This window comes from Hakea prostrata, chromosome 6 (assembly GCF_041222555.1).
Source record: "Hakea prostrata isolate BN-2017 chromosome 6, UWA_Hpros_2, whole genome shotgun sequence".
Lineage (NCBI taxonomy): Eukaryota > Viridiplantae > Streptophyta > Magnoliopsida > Proteales > Proteaceae > Hakea > Hakea prostrata.
The window spans coordinates 40469455-40495432 of record NC_142605.1 but is presented as its reverse complement, the minus strand read 5'-3'; the positions used below and the strand labels follow the sequence as shown (position 1 = coordinate 40495432).

The 25978-nt window shown below is 36.6% G+C and overlaps 3 protein-coding genes across 3 annotated transcripts; 1 reads left to right on the top strand and 2 right to left on the bottom strand.

Annotated features, from left to right (window-relative positions):
• Nucleotides 1-14: 14 nt before the first annotated feature.
• Nucleotides 15-11502, bottom strand: LOC149014133 (long chain acyl-CoA synthetase 4-like). The gene is made up of 19 exons (XM_089157821.1): nt 11114-11502; nt 9544-9607; nt 9358-9447; nt 7961-8017; nt 7623-7671; nt 7342-7418; nt 6965-7004; nt 6792-6886; nt 6232-6399; nt 5900-6010; nt 5718-5805; nt 5510-5576; nt 4121-4196; nt 3872-3989; nt 2133-2378; nt 1880-2019; nt 1508-1690; nt 1273-1392; nt 15-636 (listed from the first exon to the last, which is right to left on the bottom strand). The coding sequence occupies exons 1-19, from the start codon at nt 11263-11265 to the stop codon at nt 601-603; spliced, it is 1977 nt and encodes a 658-aa protein (XP_089013947.1). The 5' UTR covers nt 11266-11502; the 3' UTR covers nt 15-600.
• Nucleotides 11503-16970: 5468 nt separating this feature from the next.
• On the top strand, nt 16971-20524 carry LOC149014132 (uncharacterized). The gene is given in 4 exon segments (XM_089160035.1): nt 16971-17212; nt 17214-17626; nt 17827-18442; nt 20085-20524. Coding segments are annotated over 4 exon segments (1386 nt in total). The 5' UTR covers nt 16971-17002; the 3' UTR covers nt 20232-20524.
• Nucleotides 20525-21844: 1320 nt separating this feature from the next.
• Nucleotides 21845-25183, bottom strand: LOC149014131 (putative RING-H2 finger protein ATL21A). Its single transcript, XM_089159191.1, has 2 exons — nt 24137-25183; nt 21845-22570 (listed from the first exon to the last, which is right to left on the bottom strand). The coding sequence occupies exons 1-2, from the start codon at nt 24858-24860 to the stop codon at nt 22149-22151; spliced, it is 1146 nt and encodes a 381-aa protein (XP_089015317.1). The 5' UTR covers nt 24861-25183; the 3' UTR covers nt 21845-22148.
• Between the last annotated feature and the right edge of the window lie 795 nt (nt 25184-25978).

Here is a 25978-nt window from a genome sequence, read left to right as displayed (position 1 = left end):
TTTTTTTTTCCCACTTTTTCCACTCAACCTTTGTAAACAAACTCAACCTAACCCTTTGAAGGCCATGAGTCAACCTTGACAATCTCACGTTTAGAAAGTGAAGGAAAATTATTGTGACATATACAAATATCAGCCTTTGTAGTAAGCTCCTTGCTATACATGGCCATGCCGAAAGCCTAAGCCTTACCTAGCAGATGAAAATGATAACTTAAGACACTCCGGACTGCTACATTCGGAGCTAATCTTCATATCACGATGCAATCACTGAATACTCATTTTGGCCAAATGCCATCAGCAATTTCTTAATCAGTATTGATGGGCCACGCAGCAATTGCAACTGGTAAGGGTATTAGAGCGATGAAGTAACTACTTAGGGAATGAGCAACTGACATTGACATTGTTAACGACATATTCGTTCACAAGTAGGCTTTAATTACAGACCCAAAAGAAGAAAAAGAAGGCCTTATATATAACCATTTGACCTGAATGATTGACATATATTATAGTCGGATGGGAAGGTACAATAAGACCTGGGCAAAGACTTGGAAGGCCAATGTTAGGTATTTGATCAGGTCTCGACCCCCTGCAGTGCTCAAATCCTTACTTTGTTGCTTTGTACAAGTTGTCAATGGCTCTCTGTAATTAAATGCAGTCAGCAGCAGCATACATAGTCACAAAATGGGGGTGAATAATAATAAAATTTCACTGATTCCCTCTTGGAGATGAACCAGAAAGTAGCTACAGAGCATTAGACAGCAAATTAGCTTTGGCCAAAAAAAAAAAAGACAGAAAACTAGCAAAGATCGTGCAGCATACAATAACCACACACTGACGCTTCAAGCTTCAATAAGAAAAACCCGCCAAGTCATGTACCAATTTTTAAGATCTGAATCTCCAAGCGTAAGTTTTATTTACTTTATTTATTTATATTTTATGACTTACTGTATGAAAAATTCTGTGTTCAAATTCTTATAAGCATTGTACCATAATCAATAAGTAAACAATATACTTCACCAGTGCCCAAAGCCAAATCTGTGCATTCTTTCATGTAAAAATCATGTAGAAGTGCATTCTTTTCACTTGGAAATAGATGAAGCCTTACATAGAATTTTCCAATATGTTGGTATTTTAGGTTTCACAAGATTACCAAAGTAACATTATATAGATAGAAAAGATGTCTGAAGTAATCAAAGAATAATTGAGTTGATATTAATATTTAGAGATATATCCATGGTATGCTCCAAGGTTACACTGAAAGGACGAGAAGCTCACCTGATAGTATTTCAGCAACTGAGGCCTCTTCTTCTTGTAGGTAGGGGTCACAAGATCACGCTCCATGTCAAATGGCACTGGGTCAAGATGGACAGCCTTGATAATCTCAAAACCTTTTAACTGCCAAGACCATTAATAAGTTAGGACAATTTTTTTGGAGGTTCTTGCGAGATCACAAAGAATATTTTCCTAATGAGATCACATTAATCGACAACCATGATCTGAGGGGATAAACCTTCTTTTCCTTTCCAATCTTGGTGAGCTCCCCAATAATGAATTCTTTAGCCTTGGGATTCTCACAGAGTGAATTGAAATCCCCTGTTATTCCATTTGCTTCAGCCCACCGCTCCAGGGCACGTTGATTGGGGTTGACTACAGCAACCAGGAAGGATTCAAAGCTGTTCCCATAAACCCATATCTGAAATGGAAATAACTTGGATCGGAACAGGTAATGAAAAATTGAGATAAATGAAAAAAAAAATCCAATTACAGAATAAATTCATTGGATCAGAAAAAGAACAGATGTTAGACTAGGCATCAAGACAAGCTAAAGTGCAACAGGAGTTTTGTGGCAAGAGTTATCGAATCAATATAATAAGAGACATACTGAGTCAACAGCAGAAGCAAGACCATAAATATTTTCAAGGTTCTCAACCGCAACGTATTCTCCTTGAGAAAGTTTGAAAATGTTCTTCTTGCGGTCAATAATCTTCATTGTTCCATCTGGTTGCCACTCACCAATGTCTCCTGCTCAAAGGTCATCAGAACAAGTGTATTAAATTGGGGGGGGGGGGGGGGAGGAGAACTTTGCAAATAGAGGAACCTGAAAAATTGAAGAATAGTTCCTGAGATGGACAAACCTGTGTGAAACCATCCATCAATCAATACCTCTCTGGTGAGGTCTTCACGTTTGAAGTATCCTGAAAACAGGGTTCCTCCCCTTACACAAATTTCTCCCCGTGGAGTACTTGAAAGGGCATCATATCCCATTTCCGGGACGGACTCCAAACATACATCTACATTTGGAACAGGAGGTCCTACTGTACCAAGCATCGACAGTTCATTTGGTAGGGAGACAAATGTCCCCGCACATGTTTCTGTCAAGCCTATAATAATAGATGAAGGCCATCAGAATTCAGGAGAGATGGATGTCACCTTAGTCCTACGGAGGCTAGAGCAAAAATGTTGGTGCACAGGGTCTGACAAAACTGAGTGACCAGACAAGTGTAATGATCCATTGAGGGACCTCAATGATTTAGCAACAGCACACACCTTTCCACAGATTGCCCAATAGAATAATAGACTCTATGGCTATAATATTTTCAGGAATCTGTGACTAAATATAAGGGTTTTCTCATAGTTCAGCGAATTCTGTTCAGTTAAATTAACAGCAAATTAGGCACTAGTTGATGCCATACCAATAAAATCAGGGTTTGAAAATCATATCAGGATCAGTTAATTGGACTTGTAAATTGTAGTCAACTGGTGCCGATACTAATGAACCTTGATTCCTAGCAGGCCAAGTTTCACTAACTCTGATGAATCTGATCAATTCTGAGTCAATTCCAGCCCATTCTAAGGTGATCTAAATCAGAATCAACAATAGATCAATCCCTTAACCCCTTCCGAGATTCTAGGCCTTGACAGAAAGGAACTGCATAAAATTATATTCTGTATTCAAAGCATTTCAGATGTCAAATATAACTTATTCATCTGTTTGGTACTGCTACATGGTTCATAACACAAGTTGCCATAGGAAGAAGGTGACAAGGTGCAGCTCTACGTCCAAAATAAATTTGTTATCCTAATACTATAAACACATATATAGACGAATGCAATTAATTCCTAGCAAACTAAACATTTTCTATTCATGCATGACTTTCCAAGACATCAATGATAGATAAAGTAGACTGGTAGAACAGAATTTTTAAATAGTTCACCTCATACTCAGCAGTACACTTGAGTTGGCCTATTGCTGTTCTCCAAAATATTACAAGGACATTAAAAATATAAGGAAGTTGACATGAAGATTGATCATAAGTAGAGATGTAGATGGTATACATAAACTTAATTTGAAAACTTCTTAGCATTTTAATCTTAGAGTATTCGATCTCTTAAAAAGTTGTGATGCCCTTTGAGTTCCCTACACATGAAGTGAATTTTGTACAAATGACACTTGGTCATCAATGTGAAGCATAAAAAAGAATCTTCCAGGGAATAATCATATGCACTATGCTCACAGAACTGACATTTATCATAGAAGATAAGAGTCCTGATGTAGTACCTAATCCTCCTACATTTAGACACTGACATGTAAAAGATGAAAAATTAAAATGATAAAAAAATTGTGAACCACAGGTCAATTATACAAAAGAGAATGCAACAGTTACCCAACACTACATCCATCCCTAGATAAACCCCACTACAAATAATACTAAATTCTCAACCTGTAAAGGACCAGAAAGCATCAAGTTTTAGGAGATAACACCACAAACATGGTAATTGAAACCAGCAAAATAAGTTAGAACTTTAAAAGCGGTGGGGGGGGGGGGGGGGGAGAACAGGTTTCAACAACACGAGTTTTCAAATTACTGCATACCATATCCTTGTAGGACATGCGCACATGACACCACACGCAGAAAAGCTTCGACATGATTTGCAAGAGGAGCAGCACCAGATAAAATGAGTCGTACGTTCCCTCCCAAACCTTGCTTTACCTGACTACTTATTAACATTATCAAGACTGCCATGTGAACATAGAAAGCTCTTTGGCAAAAGTAACAAGAAAATTGAAAAAAAAAAATCTTAATAAAAGGCACACACATACACAGTTTTGCACTTCCAATACCTTGCTGAAAACAATTTTGTCACAAAGCCAAGAGGCCTCTTCATGTTTACACCCTCTCTTCATCTTATTCAGTTTGCTGCAACAATTGTATGTTGAAGGTTAAAAGCCAGAAACGAAGAGGTACACACAAACATTGCACGAGAAATCAAGAAGTGCATGTCATCTGAAAACTGGTTTATAGAATAGATGCAAAAACATTGAAGTGAATAATAAATCAACCTCAAACAACTGATTATAACCAACCCCAAAAACAATTAAAAGAAATTTGAGGTACATACTGAACTGCAAATGCAGCAATTTTCTTGAGTGAAGTACCAAGGCAGCCACAAAGACCACCAAATTCAATACTCAACTATGCTTTATCACCACTACTTTGGGATGGAACCTGTATCGCTAGAGTTGCATGAGCTTCAATAAGAGAAGTTGGGACTGAAGAAAGTAGATAAAAGGATAGAAGAAGTTTCTAATTTGGAAGATGCAGAAATGTTGGTCCCAAAATAGAAATTCTGGCCATGCATCAGGATTATTGACAAAAAAAACTACAAGGATCCAATAATTGGTTGTCTTTGACAATTTAATATGCAGACGGTTTTCTGGAACATTTGCAGAAATTTTTCTACTCTAACAGAAGATAAAAATTTTAAGCTTGAAACCATCTGATAGCATAACACTTTAGCCATGCAGATCTGTTAGATGGAACCAATTAATTGCTAGTTATGAATCAGAAGGTGGTTTATGGCTGATAGAAAAAGCGGCAAAGCAAAATACAAGGTGGTTCACAAAGTTGAAACCATAAAACTGAAATATGGCCAGTCCAAATGGGTATCTATTCAAAAGCCGGAATGGATTCCACATGGCTCAAATCAAGGGTTACTAGCAGAACTTGGCCAGATTTAAGGGCTAGGATTGAAATCAGTCATGATGAGGTCAGGTCCAATCTCCTAGATAGCAAGCACTAGCCTGGACTTTATAGTTAAACCTCCTCTATGCCTATTTAAGCATGGGATTTTAAATGTGGCGACTGAACTGCATAAAATAGTTTTAATAACGTTATGCCATGACTTCCTCCTTCTGCATTGCAAATTTATCTCAAAAACCTTCTGCCATATGGAAAAGAGAGACCTGCTTTGTCATCCTATTTGAATGACAATAGCTGTATCCTGTATGGGCTGTTTTGGTAAAAGAAAAATGCAACAGGAGTGGTGGCCTGGACCTTACTAGGAATAAGGGTTATCATATACATATAATCCAGAAAGCACCGAAACCAATAGATAGACTAGATTTCCATTAGATTCACCAGCTTGGTAGAAAACTGCCACAAGGGGCTTCAAAGAATGTGGTGGAGAATAGAGCCACTATACCGAAAATTGAAACAATGAGAGAACTTACTATGAATATGCAATGTTAAACAATGTGCTCTTTAAGAAACCCCCAGAGGAAACCTTCTCTGTTAGACCTGGAGAGCAACAAAAAAAATCATCTGATGTAACAAAAGAGTGATCAACAAAGAGTTGAACAGTGAAGCCACTGAACAAAAGAATGTCTACTTCTTCCATATAATCAATGGATAATTCTGACTTGTATTTTTCCAAACTACCTGAATATATCCTATCCAACACACGTGGAACAGCGCAGAAAATAGTTGGTTTTAGGTCCCCAAGGTCTTCAATCATCAATTTGACATCCTGAAGATGAAAACAATAATTACTTTTAAAAATTGGATCATTCTTGGCAGGATTGTATCTTCTCCAGCTATACTATATGATGCAACTAACTTACCCCACGCCAAAATCCTATTGAGGCACCATGATGAATAAACAGCTCCTCAATTACTCGATCAAAGATATGAGCCAGAGGAAGGTAGGACATATAAACATCATCTGTGGTCAACTGTGATACTTAAGAAAAAGGGAGTCCATGAGAAATTGATATGATTCAATAACCATTTGTATATACACAAGACCATTGTGTTATCAAGGCACAAAGCTAATAAAGGAAGTCGAGAGGTGGCAAAACCTAAGGCAACACCAACCAAGGTGTCTATGCCATACCAACCAAGGGAACCCTAGATAAACCACCTGGAGACTAATACTACATTGACTTTGACTTACCTGTTCATTCACACTCACTAGCATCCGTTCTATACCCGCTATAAGAGCAACGATAGCATTGTTGGAAATTAGTACTCCCTTGGGGTCACCAGTTGTTCCACTAGTATACATAATTGTAGAAATGTCTGACTTCTTTTTTACTGGAAGATCAAATTGTTCACCTTCTCCCTGGAGATAAAACAGAGTACGGAATGAAATAAATGATTAGCAAGTTCCTATGTTTAGGAAACAAAATGGGAGGTTTAACCATAAACCTTTTGTATCAAATTGAGAAAGTTCAACCCAAGCTTAACCCAACTCTACCCCATGTTGGAAATAGCAAACTCAAACCCAGAAATAAGGCAGCTAAGCAAATCCTGTTTAACTAATAATTTTTTGAAGCACTGATCTTTTCTCAATTCTTTGGATTAGATTAGATTAGACAAAGTAACAAGTAAAAAAGGACATGCAACAGAAAATATAAAAATAATTGTTACAGAAAATTTCTTCGAGGAAAATGACCATGATTTTATGAAACATTTGCAAATGAGAAGATTTATATTTTAAACCAATGAACCTACCAGTTGCAAAAATTCGCCCCATGAATATATTGCCAAACCAAACTTCTCAACCTCTTCTCTTAGTTCAGGTGCAACCTTGCCAAAACTTACAATTGCTACAAAAGAGGAGGAAACAAAGTACCGATAGTCATACCGTAAAATCCATGAAAAATAAATGACCAGACCTAACTTACTTTTCAAATATTCTGTCGCCTTTGGGAATGTTTTCAGCAGCTGAAAAGAGGGAAATGTCAACTTAGAATTGTGAACTACATAGCTAGCATATACAAATGGAAACTGCATTCAAGCATGTATTGATGCTTCTCAAACTAATAAATATTTGTTTCAAAACAACTGTAGGAATGATGCTCCTTTGAATGGTAAATGAACTTTGGTTTAAATAGAACCAAATTCCTGTAGCTAATTATTTGTAAATTTGGCTAACATTTACAGTGTTAGTAAACATATAAAATGAATAGATGTAAGAGAGGAGATATCCCCCCTCTGAACTGAAATCTTTTCACAACCAACTTATTCCAGAACTAAAATTCTAATGTAGAACAACATCTACCTCTGAAATCTTCTTTTCTTCTGCAAAAGCAATAGAAACCTCAGCATGGCATATAATATATTCCACAGCACCAGCACCTAATCATAACAGTAAATAATCAAATTTTCATCAAATACAGTTTTGGCAGACCCAAATTTCAAGATCCATGAAGCTTCAGGTCAGTAGCTATTTTTAACAATATTACTTCCAGCAAACTACTGAAAGCAAATTTATGTAAGTGCACTTCATCTTTAGAAATACCCTTCTATATAAGTATCACAGAAAATGCTCAAAATGCATACCTAGAGTATCATATAAAGGAACACAGTAAAGTGAATGAGCATTGCAAGCCTGCAAGATATATGTAGCATTAGAATTAATCTCACAAAGGTAAAGGAACCAAAAATATCAACACTATAGAGCTAGAAGTGCTTACTCCATGTAAGCAGAATGATCATGAAAAAGAGAGAGAAAGACAAAAGAAGGGGGGGGGGGGGGGAAGATGAAACCATGATGATTAAGGAGGAGAAAGAAATGTGATAGGAGAAGAACTGCTTTAACTTATACCCAAAACTCCAATTGAGAAGACAACATCAGTCACTAGAAACATATATCAAAAGTATGGGAAACAAATGGACACCTGCATGCTTATCATCCACTCTGGACAATTGACACCATATATACCACATCTTCCTCCCTGGGAAAACAAAAATAAAAATACTAAGTTGAACACATTTTATACATAAAAGGATATCAAACAGATAGCAGCAATAGCAACAGATGATGACAAGAACTAATCACTTGAAAACAGAGGAGACACAATTGTCAAATTTCCCATTTACATGAAACCTATGGAGAGAATCATGATTAAGGAACCTTAAATATAGGAAATGTTGAATGTTAATCACTGGAAAACCCAAAATCGGGAAGAAGACATGTTTATCTAAGAAACAACATGAAAAGCCATTAAGGCCAGAATAATATAATAAAATGGAGGCAAAATAATTGAACATAAGGCAGTTAAGACATAAATTACCATCCTATCAGTAGGAAGTATAGATAATGCTTGATCATCTTTCCATGTATTAAATAGCCACAGGCTTTGATCAATGCAAGATGTTTAAAGGTCTCAATGTTTTCAGATGTACCAACTAATGCAGTAGAACAAAACTGTCAGTTTATGCTCCATGCAGGTGTCAACTACAAGTGCAGATGAAATTTTTAAGAAAAAAGACCTACAGTGCAGAAAGATTATGGATCAATAGACAGTTATGAAACCTCATCTGAGGATTTGTAGCTTCCCACACATAGCTTTCATTAAGAGACATTTTTAGAGTTGAAAGCCTTATCCGATAGTCCATGACGAACTCTAAAACATGTTCATCCAGCATGATTTAAATCTCCTACTCGTTCAATAGTTTGTTCTTAGATCTGATTTAGGTTTCCATTTTGTGAACTCCAGCTTTAGAGTTGAGGTATCAATTTTGCTCAGAAATTGATAAAATATGGGCATATTAACTAAATAGAGCAGTACCCATCCTAACATTCTGGTCCACAGGACTTCATTAAGAAATTTGTTCTGCACCTTTACCTTAACTTCCATGAAGGCATGTCATTTAGTTTACTGGAGTTATAAAATACTAAGGAAATGAAATTTTAAGCTACAAACCAATAAAGTTTGCTTTTAATTCTAAATAAGGTTTTAGCAGATTGGATTGATCTTCTTTTCCTGTCCTTCATGCTTGCGGCATTTGTGGGGCAGGTCCAAACTGAAAACACAGACAAGTGAAGATGTGATACGTGCTTCTGCAAAGTATGTCACTCACAGAGTGTTCCCCTGTGGTAGGCATAGGACTTGGCACTTCATGATTAGAAAGATCTGACAGCCTAACATAAAGAATTTTTTTTCTAAGAGTTTACTGTATCCCCTGAGGGGTGGCTTGCGGTCTTGTTGAACTAAACACAAAGTATTAATGAACCTGTAACTTCAAGCCATTGTGTGCAACAAAAGAATTATATGCAACATTAGCAACTTACTGGCTCAACACCACAGCTACGGATGGAATTTCCAACTTTCATGACAATATCATACACTTCCTTGTAAGTTTGCCACACATATTTTCCAGCCTGTAAATAACAAAAGCAACACTTGTAACAGTTATAAAAATTGAAAAGCAGATTCTGTGAAGAAGCACTAATAATGAAATCATAATGAAGATGTACCTTCCCATCCACTATCTCTCGACGACCAAGCATTCGATTTGCAGGATACTTTTCAACAGATAACCTAGAAAGGAACACAACAAGCGTTAGTTATATTTATCAGCACGAAAATCAAACAAGAAGACAGTCATCATTGAGCTCTCAAGACAACTTGTATATGCATCAGTACTTTTGAATTGAAATGCCATAAAGAAACTCTACATACTGAGCTTGGGCATATGTAACAGGACTAATGCAGGTAAGAGTCACAGTTTCAGCATTAGGAAGCACACAGAAATGCATATCATGCTTTACATCATTTGCATGGTGACACTGCACATCATGTTTTTTAATGATTTATGTAGCTAGTTAATTATGTCACAAACCAAAATCTAAAATGCATAAATTACTGGGATCTGAAATTTTAACATAAATATTTCAGAAGCATTATACAATGATTAGCAATAGTTGGGGGGAAAATCAGCAAATTTAAACTGTCAGGCTGCATTTCAAGAGGATACCTGTAGATTCAAGTTGTTTCGATGGAAATCCACGCATGCACATTTACAGGATATAGCCAATTGGGTTTGCATAACATGGATACGCATTATACAATACAGATCTGGAAAGTCATAGCAGGATTGGCAATTGGTATCCTGGTATTATTATCAGTATCGGTAACCTATTGGTGTATCTGCAGATACATGTGTTATTGGAGGCAATGCTGCTGGCATCTATTGAGGATATTTTGGTCCAAGATTTTTTTTTTCTTCCTTTTTTACTCCACATCTGAGGGGAAGATGGTCTGATCCCGTGCAAAACAGCCAAGACCAATGCAGTTATCGGCACAGTGATTTAAATCCTTGCTTGCTATAATAAAAACTGGATCTTAAATTTCTAATCAGACTCAGCAGTTCTAAGGTGAAGCTGGCTGGATATTGAGCTCAATTTACGGTTGATAATTGATAGTCGGTGAAAACTAGTGTAGAAGCTCTGGTTCTTTGTCATGGATAAAGTGAAGGTTAAATAAGTTGTTGCAGCCCAATTACTTACGAAAACAACCTAGAAGATTTCAGTTAATTGTGAATTGCAATTCACGGATGATAATTCCATAAAGAAAGGGACAGAGAGAAGAAACATTAGGGGCCATATTTTGTAATCCAACCATTTGTTTCCATTCAAAGAATCAAAGATGAAGTCATTCCAACCCTTGAAAAGTTGAAAAATACTACAATCCACTTGGATTGTACACAGTAAGGCAAGCAATACTCAAATCAATCTGTCTGTATTGAAAAGAGACGCATGTAATTCAACCATAACCAAGAACCAATGATTAAGTCATTCTGTCATCGCTAAAAAGAACAGATAAAGAATACTGTGATCATCTTAAAGCACGGAAATAAATAAACTTAAAGAAACTCAGCATAGAAGATGAAGCATATCACCAGAACTTGAAAGACTGCACAAGAATGCGAATTAACGATCTAAAAGAAACCAAAATTCCATGGAAATAAAGCTCAGAAGTAGAGAGATTTTCATATAAAAACTGAAAGGAAAACTTACCGGATATTAGACTGAAAAGAAAACTTACCGGAAAATATCCCAACAGCTCTCCAGTCCTGGAGTTGGCTGCGGAAATCCGTCTTTAGCGAAGACGCTTCTATAAACTGGTCCGACAGAAGGCCTTCCATGCGTCGCTTCTTTTGCCTCTTCAACTTGAACAATATACTTATTCTGCGCCATTATTGGCAAACAAAGCTTAAGAGCTTGAGTTTTCCCTCACAATCTTCTCTGTCTTCGTCTCTCCTGCTGCTGCTGATCCAGTTCTCAGAGTGTCGACGACGCTTTTTAACTTAGTTTTTGGTGACTATGGACCCTCTCAAGACTCCCTCTTCACCGTCGACTAGAAGAATCTGAGTATAATATTTTTATTTCTAATAATGCTATGGATTTTTCTTGTTGGCATTGACAACCTGTGGATCACTTTGATTTAACTTTCGTTTGGTTGACAAGAAAGGACGAGATGATTGAAGAAATTCTCATTAATTTACCTTATTTTGTGTTTGATTGTTCACCAAAAACCATCAGCTAAGACTTTTCTTAAACTACAAGGCGAAACCGGCTGCGGACTCTTCTAGTGGGAGTTGCGACTTGCGCGCACTGCAATGTATGATCGAGATCATCGAAATAAATCTCCACCGTAAACTGTTTTCTCAATTTTATTTTATTTTCCAAAAAGTATATGAAATTTTTGACCGTCCAATACTTTGACTTTTCCTGAAAATAGACGTCGTGATTTGATTATGGAGAGTAGATGAAAAGACGTCAATACACAATAGAGGGTGACGTAGATATGAATGATAGAGACTGTTAACTGCGGATTGGTCGAACGCTATATCACTGCGACAATCAAAAGGTGGCGGGCAAAAAGGGAATACAATGAGGAAGACATAAAGTCATAGATTTTAGGTTTTGGCCCAAAAGCCCATTTACGGGGGAAAACGATGTGCTCTCCCATGCTCTCCCACCACATAAGTAAATGTAGACAAAAACTAAGAAGTGGAATTTCAATAGGCCCTACCCAGGGTCCCACATTTTTTGTATGGTTCAAAAAGGTCAGGGGCCATGGTGTTCTCCCGCACGGGTAGTTGATCAAGACTCATTTATAGACTCTATCGGTCAATTTTAGTCCATTAAATGTCCGGACCTAATTACCTAAAATGACTTGTATTAATTGTTACCCGAAAGGAACTTGGACCCGTCACCTATGGTTCTAGAAATCAGCTTATTAATTTGAATCATAATTAGATCAGCAAAATTTACTAGACTTGTAATTCATCTCCCTAGAATTCCCTCATAGGATTGTGCCATGTGGCATTTAAGTAATCTAACGATTATCTAATTTAAACTAAATTTGAATTTTATTTAAACCCACCCATAAATTTGAATTTTATTTAAACTCTAGTTGTTGGGTAACCTTTAGATGTCAATCCTTGTTATCTCCAGTTGACCCAACTTGAACCGACTAGTACAATTCTTATGGACCCCCTGGGTTCTTACTGGGTAGGCCAGACATTGACCCATTGGCTAAGCACACAAATTAGATATCCAAATTAGCACTGCACTAGATTTTGATGGATGCAGCCGATAAGTGCCCTTGTATGGTAATGTGTGCAATATTAAACTACGAATGGTGAGAATGAAAACTCGAACACCCTTTTTTGGGCTTTTTAACTTTTTGCACTAGATCGACTAAAACCAGAAAGAAAAGAAAAAAGCAAAACAACGATCTCAACTACCGCTTTGAATTTTGACCTGCATCAATTGTGTACTACACATTAATTGCACAACATTGAAGTTGTGGCCATTTGTATGGAATGACTATGGACCCACTAACTCGATGGTATCCACCCACAATTTACTTCCTCAGGGGGAAGCTTTATATTAATGCAGAGTGGGTGCGAACCCATGACCTCCCTTAGGAAAGTTGAGTCTTTAACCACTTTAACATACCACCTTTGGCTAAATTGGAGTGTTGTATAACCTCTTAATTTCCACTTGTAGGCATGCATGCGATTCTCATGCAAATCAGAAGGTGTGGGGAAAACGTAAATTACATTCACAAGTTTTGTATGTAAAACAATCTGCATTGGTGTATGAATGCATGAATCCAAAATTAAGGGCAAGGTGGAGAGTTCCTTGATTTTCTCACCCTTACCAATGACAATGCAAGCGTGAAATTTATTTTCCGCTCCATGATAGGTAGCTAGCATTAGTCTTGTTATCGATATTGTATTACTAATGTATAGATTTTGTACCTTATTGATATCAATATCATAGGGGGGTCAACAGTTCGGTTAGGCCGGTTTTAGGTTGAAAAACACTCAATCCAAACACGACCCATTAAGAAAATAATGGTTTCGGACTGATGTGGTTTGGGCTGACTAACGGTTTAGAATTGGGTTTACTAACGGTATGTTTTGAGTACCTTATTGATGTGTGAAACTTTATCAAAAGTGTCTAAATACATAAAAACATTAAGTTCTCTCAAAGTCTCTTGTGTTGGGTGTTCAAAACCAAAAACTTTTTTTTTTACAATGAAATAAAAATTATAGAACTAATATACAAAAGAAAACTGGCATATTGATGAATTTTAGTGGATTGTCTCTACTAATTCTCCTCCCCCTTCTTAACACTTATAAAAATGGATAAAAATATAGCATTAAAAGATTTTCAAATGATAATACACTTGCTAAATATTTACTTAGCCCATCTTTCAAATGAGAAAGGCTTTGGATCAAAATATAGCATTAAAAGATTTTCAAATGATAATCCACTTGCTAAATATTTACTTAGCCCATCTTTCAAATGAGAAAGGCTTTACAGGCTTATTGTTTGCATATTCCAAAGCAAAAAAATTAAGGAAAACAAATAGATACTTGAGGGTTTTCTTGTATTTTACATTTAAATTTATTATATTCTATTTATTTATAATGGGTTTAACCAGCTGATTTCGGGTCAAATGGTTTGGGCTAGCGGGTCACACACGGGCTGGCCCAGTCCAGCCCGAACCAGTGTGGGCTGAGATTGTTCAGCCCAAACACAGCCCATTAAGCTTTGGTTTAATGGGTATTAAAATGGGCCTCAGCTTCTCAACCAAAAAAAAAAAAAACAGAAATGGGCCTTTGCTCGTCCCACGAAAACACTCAACCATAAGAAAACCAACCCATTTATAAGAAAACTCAATTTCAACTCGGATCTCTAACCGATATTGGACTGAACCAGGTTGGGTCCAAATATTTAGTGCAAATTGAACCCAAACAAATGACTTACGAACGTCTGATCATACTCACTTTCTTGCAATTGGTCGTCTATGAATGTTGTCGGATCCAACAACAATTTTCCAGCAAATATGTGTAGGAAATAATACTCACTTTCTTGCAATCGGTTCTTGTGGGCTTTTAGCTGATTCAAAGATTCGTAGAGCTGCATGTAATAGTGAAGTCAAAAAGAAGAAAGAAGAAGAATTTACCAAAGGAAAAAAAAAAAGAAAGGATTTAATGGAAAAGTTTCAAAATATGGGTTCCGCTGTTCTTTATATTTCATAGTTTTTCGCAAAGGACTTTAAAAAGGGATGGGATGAAGAAAGTAAAATGCCACGTTAGTAAACAAACGGTCCACTTTTTTGCCCCATTGAACCAAATAACCCATGCTTTGAGATTTTAAGAAAATTTTTTTTCCTACTTCATTTCAGACTCAACAAACAAGTGGTGCCAAAGTCAATGGGACTTCGTTAAAAAGTGAGGAATATGATAACCGTGGGACTCACATTTATGACTTTTTTATAAAATTCTTTCATTTCATTTTTTACTCCCTTGTCCCACTACATAGAATACTTAGTTTTTCTACTTCTTTTTAGCTAACAAATAATTGATCTGGTTTATTTGTTAGGATTCTCCTTGGTAGAACATCTATGTTTATACAATACATCCTACAGGGAAAGCTTTTACTCCCACTAGATTTCTCTCACTATTTTCATTCAATTTATAAGTTGGCGCTAATGAAGGAACATAAAGGGGTGAAGATTAAAACAAAAAAAGGGGTGAAGATCAGTTATGTTTTAAAAGAGTCGTGGAATCAACATGCAAACTTTCGCTAATATTTTAGGTTTCGGTGGTTGCCAAAACCACTGACGCCTAAAAATATCGCTGATACTTTCAGGGGCAGTTTTGGTGATTCGTTTTTTTCTCTCTTTCGGTAGTGGTTCCAATGATTTCCATTGCTCATACTTTAGCGACTTTGATGACGTTTATCCTCTTATGTTATGAGAGGACTAGCTGGAATGGACTTGGTACTCTTAGAGAATCCAATCTTCTTCGGAAAAGTTGTTTCATAGTAGAAATTAGATGTTCAGTAGGGTTTGCTAGAGTATTCGAAGATTTGATTTTTTTTGTAGAAGTTGCTGATGTAACGCTTCATCAGCGCTGATGATCCGTTTGGATCTAGCCATCTCGTCCTTTACAACTTTAGCACAAATACCACATATCCATTGACCTTGATGCACAAATGCCTCATATCCATCGACCTTGATGCACTCTAGCTATGTAGGCGAGTGCTTGGTAAATTCAACAAAAAAATACAGAGAAACCCATCGAAAAATACAAAGAAACGACAACTTTCACCTACATTTCACTCATCTGCAATTTTCCAACGACTTTTGGTAAACATTGTTTCAGAGGCTAGTTTTGTATCACCATATAGCAAAAACCGCAAAATATTGCCAAGTTTCCTACCTTGTTAGGAATTGAAAAAGTGGAAAAATTAAAGAAATTGATAAGACAATAAGGTGGATTTTAATTATTAGTTAGAGAACAAGTGTGTCTAATTAACTTTGAAAATTTATTTTTCTTTAATTTTGGCACGAGAATCGTTTTATTTTTCATTGGAAGGGAAAGAGTTAGGATGATATAGATTTTTTTATAGACAATTTAGAGGTGTATCTAATATTTGTTGGTAATTTAATCTATGCTTTTTTGTTGTAATTTAAATTCAAATCTTATCATTCAAAAAAATAGGGTAAGCTCAGGGGTCCATGTCATTTTAGTTATTGGATTCAGATGGGTTAGAATTTTATGACCAAATACCATTTATATCTATATTTTACATCATATCTTCACATTAAAAAAAAAAATTCGATTTTGATATCTCCGTCTCATCATTAATTCATCGGCAATTCTTCCTCTTCAATGGTCACAATCTTGAATAATATCCTTTATTTTGTTTTGCAACTTTCCTCTTCTCAGCAACTTGTCTCATCTTTCTTCCTCCTCTTCTCTCTGAATTTTCTTCCAAATCTAAATGAATTCGAGAAGTTTTAGAAAGAGAGGCAGAGAGTTATTTTTTTGAATAGATTATTCTAAATGACAATGAACATGGATTGAATACAAATTCTTGTCTACTTAGAACATCTTTACCACTTTATTTGTGAGGGTTATGTTTGAAATTTAAGAATTTAATAAATTTGGTAGTTATTTTAACAGAGTATCTAAAAAAATATTCATATACTTCAAGTAAAAAACATGTAAAAAAATTAAAAAAATTCAAATAAATGACTTAATAGGATAATTTTATCCAACGAATAATAATTAGATAGAAAGGATGTAGCATAAATTACAACTTGCCTTAATGAGTGGTTACCGGGGGGCATTTGCACCCTTGGCGCCCTCAGTGCCAAATAAAACGTTTCGAGTTCAATTAGTAAATATCAATTAACAAAAATTATTATATTATTTATGAATAGTATTTAATTATATTTAAAGTGTTAAATTACCGTCTTGCACATAATTAATTAAACCTTTTTGTCAAAATTTGAGGATATTTTAGGGAGGGAAAATATAACGATTCTCTATAAATGAGCAAGGCAAGAACATTCACCCTCACAATTCAGACTTGTTTCTTGAGCTAGCGAAACCACTCGTCGATGGCGATCTATCAGCTATTCGTAAGGCTCTTAGATGGAAGATCTGTCAACCTAAAATTCCCGTTCCCGACAATCTCAGGCGAAACCCTAAAGTCTCAACTCCACGAACTAACTGGAATTCCTCCACAGCACCAACGATTGTGCACCGGTTGTCGAGATATAAGCGAGAAAACCCTAATTGTATCTTCCGAGGATGGCTTTTTCCCCTCTGGTCAATCTCTTGCTTCGTCTTCTTGGTGGAAAAGGAGGGTTTGGTTCTTTACTCCGAGGCGCTGCAACAAAAGCTGGTCAAAAGAAAACGAATAACTTCGACGCGTGCAGAGATATGAGCGGCAGAAGGCTTCGGCATGTTAATGCGGAGAAGAGATTGGAGGAGTGGAAAGCCGAGGCTGAGGAGCGGAAATTGGAGAAGATCGCCGAAGAGTTTCTTAAGAAGCAGGCCAAAGCGGCTAAGAAATCAGGATCGGGTGAATCTGAGAAATATATTGAGAAATACAGGAAAGATTCTGCCAAGTGCAGGGAAGAGGTTGAAGCAGCAGTGAGGCAAGCGTTCAGTCTTCATGAGAGCTCCAAGCGTAAGATCCCCGCTGATAATGAGCCCGCGTCGAAGCGCTTAAAGATATGGTAAGAATTTAGGTTAACACATCCATCTCGTTTTTTCCTTTCTAGGGTTTTTTTTTTTTTTTATTTCGCTCGGATTTTGACGGGTTTTTTCTTCTTCTTTTAGGATGGGTAAGAATTTAGGTTAACAAATCCTTCTCGTTTTTTCCGTTCTAGGGTTTTTTTTATTTCGCTCGGATTTTGACGGGTTTTTTTTCTTGTAGGATGGGTAAGCAGAAGTTTGATGAGAGCGACAGTGATGAAGAGGGTGAGTTTGAAAGTGAAGATGAAAAGTCAGTTATCTTGAATGATAGAAGTTCCTCCGGAGACAGTAAGGAGGGGGGTGGGAATTCGAGTTCGGGTTCTGTTTCTGATGGGCAACCAGAAGGGGAGTCCTCTGGTGGGGATTGTCCAGAAAGCAACATGGAGGAAGATAACGACGTTGCTGCTGAGAGTAAGGGTTTTGAATTAGATGAAGCTCCTGGAAGTGAAACAATTCATGCTGCAGAAGAGGTCTCAACAGAGATAGAATTTCGGAATTCTAAGGAGACAATTGTTCCACGCCCTGATGTCTCTGATTTTGAGGCGGCAGCAGTTTCTGGAAGTGAAGCAGTTCATGCTGGAGGCACTGATTCAGTTGAACCAGATACTGGGAATGGTGAAGTAATTAGTCAAGCTACAGGGATAACCGTTTTGGGGGAGGGCAGAGATTCTGAAGGTGGAGCTGTTGCTGCTGAACTGAAACCAGAAATTCATGAAATAGCGGTTGAGAATGCAAGCATTTCTGATGTGGAGAAGCCATTGGATTTTGCGGAATTCAACTCGGCTGCGGATATGGAGGTATTTTTACCCTTTTTCCATATTTATTTTGTTTCTATTGAATTTCTTGCTGTTTTCAGATGTTAATTTCTTTTTGGTGTGTGTCTAATGCTTCATGCTCAGTCATAATTATATTTGAAATTTTTACAGATGAAAATTCCTTTTTCCAACTGAAAACCTTAGGATTCGAAAGAATGTTGTCAATTTGAATTTAGACTGAACAATCGAAAAGGTTTTTGCTTTTGTCTTCCCAGCACATGATGTAATGTTGGGTTGATTGCACAATTGAAGCTTCTAAAGGGTTGGTAGGAGGAGAGGGGAGAGGACAGGAAGTGGCTTGAGCGTGTAGATTATGAAGTTAAAGAGTTTACTGGGGACAACAGGCATATGATTATAGGAAATATTGTAGAAAGGGTTAAAAATATTGTTGGATTAAAATTTATTGTTTAAGAGGAACTTTTTGATGTCTCCATCGTACAGGTCCATACCTCCTCAACATCCTTGTACCTTCTCATGAATCAGAGCTACTACAAATGAACTCCAACATGACCATTCCTTGTGCTATATAAATTCAAAATAGAACTCAATCAGACTATTAGGTAATCTTAATCTAACACTCTTTATGGGTTGCCCATTACAATTAAGCTCCAAAATATTGAAGGTCCAACAAATAATTTTTTACCAAAAGGTTAAGTTGAGCCCATTCCTCATAGCCCATCCCTTTCCATACAGGGTTAATGTCTGATGCAACTGCATCAGATGTGCTCAGCGTGGATTGATGAGTGAATACTCTTGCTCCATGATGGATTTCTTTGCCTTAATATCCTAGGCACAGCTAATCCCTTCTCATTATCTTTATAACAACTTGATGCAACAAAGTGGATATAGCTTCAACATTCATGTTGTTTCCTGGGCCTTGGAGCCATTATTTCCTTTGAAACTTAGCATTTCTAACCAGGAGGTTTGACTGAGAGCTTTCAAATTCCATGATTGGGAACTTGAGAGAGGGGGAGGGAGGGAGGGGGGGGGGGGAGAGAGAGAGAGAGAGAGAGAGAGTGTGTGTGTGTGTGTGTTTAGGGATGTGACATGTTTGAAGGGTGAAGTATGATGTATGATACTTGTTGGGGTCTGTCCAATGAAAGTACCAGATGATGAGGAGAATGTTTTCAAGATTGCTACACAGCAGTCCAGATTAAAAGAAATATTTGAGAATGGATTGTTTTGATAATATGCTACAGTTTTGAAACCTTCTACTCTAAAATAAAAGATAGAAACAATAAAAAAGAAAATTCACATAGTGTCTGCAACTGGAGTGATAGCAATTGTTTATATCATACCTGTGGGCTGGGGGACAGCATATATATGAGTGTTACTATTGTGCTACATATGGAAGGAACTGGAAATGTTCGTCCTCCTAACATAATTTAAAAGGACATGTTCTCCAATTAGGTTATGGATGTGACATGTCTACTGACTCTGGGTTTCACCAAGGAGTGTTTACACTATAGTTCATACATAGTGAAATGATGAAAGATGACTATTTATTAGTTCATACATATTTATGGTGAACTGGTTCATTCTGTAATTGCATTTTATAGTTTTCCATTGTTGTCTGTTATTGTTCTTTCTTTGCATGTTCTGACATACATTCTCTTGTCATCAGGTTCTTGGCATGGAAAGGCTGAAGGTGGAGTTGCAAAAACATGGATTGAAATGTGGGGGTACTTTGCAGGAGCGTGCTGCTAGGCTTTTCCTACTCAAAACAACACCTGTGGAGATGCTTCCAAAGAAGCTTCTTGCCAAGAAATAAACATATTATGTTTGTTAATTTGTAGAACTGAGCTTCTTCTGTATGTGTACTCTGAACTTGTAACATGGGAATTTTTTTCTTCTTTTTGGTGAATGGGTACAGAGGAAAGTTTTACCCATTGAATCACTGTAATTACGCCAGGATGTATCGGCACTTTTGTGAACAAGCCTTAATGTTAATGATTATGTTGACTTTTGGATCTGTACGTCTTTGAAGGTTCGTAACATTTTTTTTTTGGGTGAAAGAAGGTTCTAGCATTCAAATGATAAGTAATTACTATTGTAGCATTTTTAGCCAATGCAGGGTCGACTGTCCTCAATTCGACCTTTTGTGTATATATATATTTTTAATATTATGACAGTTTTTGTTGATCATTGTTAACCCTACTATTCTTCTTGCATTCTTTGTAATCTCAGTTTCTGTTCTGGCAGAAAGAGTGATTAGCAGAACTCCTTCCAAGACATGTAAACTGATCAGATTCGATTTGGATACACTAGTTTCAGGCATCCGAATTTAAATCTGAAACTTTATCGGATATTCAATAATAGTCTAATTTGTAAACCAATTTGATTGGTGATTGTCATTTTTTTTTAATTTCTGATTTATAATTTTTGTTTACCGATTACCAGTTTTCTATTTTTTAAGAGAAAAATGTTTAATATTTTACTTTATTCGGATAATTTTCATTTTTTAATTATCCAATTTTTGAACTCAATTATTATCCATTTTCAAAAAAAAATTTGTTGAATACTTTATTCTATTCAGATAAATTTTTATTTCGATATTATCTTATTCAATAAGCAATTATTCGAATCCGAATCGGGTTGCTTAGTAGATGGATACAAATATTTTTTGGTAATAAAAATTGTAGATATGAACACCCTTAAAAGAATACGAATGCAAATTCAAAGGCGGATTTCGGTTCTCCATTCACAGGTCTATCCAGAACTATGTCAGAGTACAGTTTCTTGATTGAAACTAGGGCTTTTATAGGAAATCATAAACTAGAAGTTACTTTTCCAAACTCTGCAATTGAGTAAACCAGTTACCAAGTCTAGTTTCCCATCACTGCCATAACCAGTGCCTTGAGCTGGTCCTTCATGGGTGCCTATCCATGGACTGTTGAGGGAATTTTAGCATGCAAGCTAATAGATAATGAACTCGCCTTATAAGACTCTCAAGTTAGTTTTAAACTTTGAAGGGACTTTCCACAAACATCTGAGGTCAACATGGAGATGTGCTATCCGTAAAGATTAGTGATATGACAACAATTGTGGATCCTTCGCTTCAGAATTCCTAATTAATTTCTTAATCATCTAAGAAAAAATAGAAAACTTGAGAGTTCATGTTTAACTGGATTCATTTCTTGTCAAGCAATGACTAATATAGATGGCTTTACTTAAGTTGTGACATGGTCATGGTTACATATTACCTAAAAAAAAAAAAGACATAGTAATGGCTATAGACTTGTGCAGTTAAATGTGCACAAAAACGGGATAAGCCAAACACTAAAAACTATAACCTCTAAATGCACCAAAATTTCATTCATATCCTGACACTGCCCAAGGCTCTAATTTGATGAAGATTGTAAGCCATTTTCTAGTATAGCCAGCTGGTATATTGCTCTCAAAATTGTATACAAATGCACTGTTGCACAAAAATTGTGAAGATACAAAAAATGGCTAAAAAGAATTACAGAGATTAATCTAGGAAAGGCATTAAAAGAAGAAATGAGATGAGAGACCATGGTGGTGAATTCTGGGGGCCCGAGCCATCATTGAGATACCACTCTAGAAGAGCTAGAATTCTAACCTTGTAACAAGACTTACGGGTCAAGAGACAGTCTCAGGTAGACAGTTTCTATAGGGCGTAGGCCTCCCAAAAGGTAACGGGGGCATGCAAAGATTTCCTTAGGCCCTAAGGCTGTGGCTCTGGAGAAGTCCGGCACAGGGGGCAGGTCACATTCGTTCTAAGCCATTCATCAATACAATCAGCATGGAAACAGTGTTGGCACTGTGGTATAGTTCTGAGTGTCTCCTTGGGCTGGTACTCTGCCAAGCAGATGGAACATGTATTGTCATTAGGTTTTGGCAACCGGCAGCTCTCGCCGAGTACTACCATGGGATATGATTCTATGGTAATGTTGTCGAGGCCAACCATGACGCGGTTCGGCTGGTTATTTATGGCTGAGGAGGAGAAGCCAGCCTCTGCTACATGGGTATTTCGTCTCCTGTATCTCCTGACCTTGCTACCCACATAGCAAACAACCCCCATACAACATAAGAGTGCAGGTATGCCAGCGCCTAGGATCACTGCATAGCTCACGCTCCTTGGTATTCCTGCATGTTTTCCCCCAAAATACACAAAGAAAGAAACTTTCAGCTTTCATATCTTCCTTACAAGGATATATGAGTTTTTCAAGTATAACAGTTTTCATGAAACTTGCAAAGATGAAGTAATTACATTTGTGCATTCATGTAAAGACTAGGCTTCAATCACTCCAGACCAAGTTGCTAGGAATTCCCAGATCCATAGTAGGATGCAGGAACAGAATCTCAGTCTGATACAATATGTGGCTCTAATAGAAGTACAAGTGAGTATATAAAATTTTTTTAAAAATCAAAAAAAAAAAATCAGTTAACATGAGTTGGTATAACAGTTACAACCATTTATATCTGAAAACCTTTCTAACACCATTACTAACTAAGGTGATGAGAGTGGTTGGGCAAAAAATTCTTAATTGAAACCCTAAGCTAGTCTTGGATTACATGGCTAACTTCATCCTAATTTGATTTAGTTATGCCTTAGAGATAGCAGTTCAGCATGTTGGTTACCAAATCAATAAATAATTAACTTTTAATTCCAAGTAGGTTAGCAACATTTTAGTTATTAAATGAGAGAGGACTAACTGTGCTGACAGTGTAGGTGCCCACAGAAATTTTTTGCCCAAGGAAATTCTTTTAGAGTAAACTCCGAAGTTTACATTTTGAAGGTCAATAAATGTGGGGGGCAGGGAAACCAGCTTATGCGAGAACACGATGGAATCTAAGTCATAGCTTAGCAGTTTAACATGGCTTATTTGAGCACATTCAAGAGTTTGGCTAACAGGTTGACTACTTAGATGATGCATATTAACATAGGTGCACTGCTACCACTCAATTTCTAGGAGGTGTGGTCCTTATTTTTGTTCTTTTTGTTCTTTTTGGACCAACAATGGCTGTTCTTATGCTTCTTGTTACATGGGTCTTGCATTCCCTAATGCAGACCTTAAATCTTAGAAGGAAAAAAAAAAAAAAAAAAAAAAAAACAAAACAAAAAACGGAGAAGAAAGAAAGCTATAAGAAAAAAGAAGAAGGACATAAGAAAAAATACATAAACTCAAATACACTAACAGTAGGATATATCATACAATGGACAATTTTCTATTTAGTCACTATGAGGATTACGGATATTTTCTAGGATAGATCATGCAAAGGGAAATTTTCTATTAACTCACTGGGAGTTAGGCATGAGTGTTTATAAATTCAGCTATATAATCCAACTAGCATTTTTCAATTCAATCACAAGGAGTTGACATGAGAACAATATCAATTTGAGACCAAAACAGAGACATTTTAGAACTTTGTTTTTCGATCAAAATTTATAACTGACTTGCTAAAACACAGAATCCCCCTGAATTAGTTCAGGGTTTAGCCATTTATGATCGTTTCAATTGACACCCCAAGGTGATGAACCCTGTTCAGATTTCAGAGATCATATAGTTTCTGTTTGGGTTTTTTGGGTCAGCTTAATACCTTTTGTAAAACTATGAACTTCATCACCAATGGTTAACTCATCCATTTTCAGTCATTGACGAGACGTAATTAAGTAAAACAAAAAGAAAAAAAATGGAGATTAGAGTTCACCTTGTCGAGTTCGCGAACCATCGAGACAACCGACTTCAGGATCAGAGTTGCTCTGCAACCACCCACACCTTCCTCCTTTCGCCTCACAATCTGCGCAATTGGGTTCATCCCAAGTAAGCACAAGATCTTGTCTGTCCCCATCATACGAGCTTTGATCATCTTTCTCATAGAAACCAGACCAAGGAACAGGAACCGACATAGTTGCAATCGACTCGCAATTAATGGAAAGCATCATCACTGCATCTGTCTCTGAAGCTGTAACCCAAATCTCATAACTCGAATTACTCATACAGTTTATGGGTTTAGAAGAACGAGGAGGCACCATATTCAATTTCGTCGAACACTTAAGCATCCTGTAGTTCTCGTAGTAAATCCCCCTGAAAGGTGAACCAGAGAGATTCAGAGATTTTAATTTCCCCCAAAGACAATCATCTGGATCGACCATAACTATCTGCTGTTTGATATAATCGATCTGTTGTAACCAAAATCTTCCTGAATATGGGAGCTCCAGAATCGTATTCTCCTGTTTACTGCACTTGAGGTCGAATTTTGGGTACCCACATGTCTTCTGCTGAAACCTTTCTATCCAGAAAGGGAATCTGATCGCAGGTCCAGAATCGCTGCAGCTGTTAGTTTGGCAGCTATTCTGACCTGTTACTCTGCAACTAAGTTTGAATAAGAAGATGAAGAGGAAGAAGGAAAGGAAGAAAGAGGAGGAGCCCATGGTGGTAAAGCTTTAAAGCAGAATATCATTCATCAGAAACATTTAATAGTTAAAATTTACAAGGTTTTTGAAAGACAAAGTTGCAAACCCAGAAATTATTAAAATGGAACTTTCTTCTTTCTTACTTATTATGCACACCTTATGGGCATCAGCCGCACTGAGGGAAAAAGAAGTGATGAATAGAGAGAGACTAAATATCTGATTACCCAGAGAAAAAAGAGAAACTAAATATCTCTTTCCTTGAACCTGTTTTCAGTCATGGTCAAAAACTTGAAACGAGGTTCTGATATGTTTTAAGTAACGCAGTATTGAATAGTTTTGGATTGGCCAGGAAGTCATGAACTAACCAGGTTAAGGTGATCTCATGAAATTGGTCAGAGTTAGACTAGAAGGATGGAGAAAAAGATTTTTTGGGTTTTCATATAATTTTTGGATTAAGAGTTTTCCTGAGTCCAGATCATTTCCCTATCACATCACAGGGGAAGGTACGTGATCCTTGACATTTTTCACCTTATAATAAGGGTATGGTCACGTTAAATGCATTTGAGGTTTTATCTATGATTTATTTGGCCAATATTCAGATATAAACTACACTTTTATTATGTAGAAGAAAAGCATCAGGAAATACATACATCTCCCTTAAAGGGGTGTTTTCCGTCGCTCATGGTAATCAGAATATCACAACAATATATGAATGAGTACAAGAAAGCATTTTGGGAGATACAACCTTATAAAGATTCAATTAATTTTAAATGGTTGTTGCTTATGTTCCTCGCATAATGTCATCACACATTAAGGTAAAATAATAGGTATAAATGTTATTCTTAATTAAAAACTAATTCATCAATCCCTATTTATTCTCACATTTTTTATTTTTCACATATTTTCTTCCCATTTATTCTATTCTCTTTGTATAAACATGGGTTAAATTTTTGAAAAAAAATCTTATTAGAAATTCAAAATGTCATTTCTGATTATAAACTAACTCCTCAATCTTTATTATTCTCTCACATCTCTCCTCTCTCCTATTTTCTTTCTATTTATTCTCTTCCGTTTCTTTATTTGTAATTATTCTTCTTCCCTTTCGATATCCTATGGTTAAGGAAAATTTGGAAAAA

Bases quoted from the DNA above. Each gene is read 5' to 3' on its own strand.
- LOC149014133 (XM_089157821.1), bottom strand. From the start codon at position 11,265: ATGGCGCAGAATAAGTATATTGTTCAAGTTGAAGAGGCAAAAGAAGCG. The intron at 7,419-7,622 runs GTATGCATTTTG...TGTTATGATTAG, and splicing joins TCCTTTATATGATACTCTAG to GTGCTGGTGCTGTGGAATAT. The intron at 6,011-6,231 runs GTAAGTCAAAGT...TAAGTATCACAG, and splicing joins TAGTGAGTGTGAATGAACAG to TTGACCACAGATGATGTTTA.
- LOC149014131 (XM_089159191.1), bottom strand. From the start codon at position 24,860: ATGGGCTCCTCCTCTTTCTTCCTTTCCTTCTTCCTCTTCATCTTCTTA. The intron at 22,571-24,136 runs GTGAACTCTAAT...GAAAACATGCAG, and splicing joins TGGTTCGCGAACTCGACAAG to GAATACCAAGGAGCGTGAGC.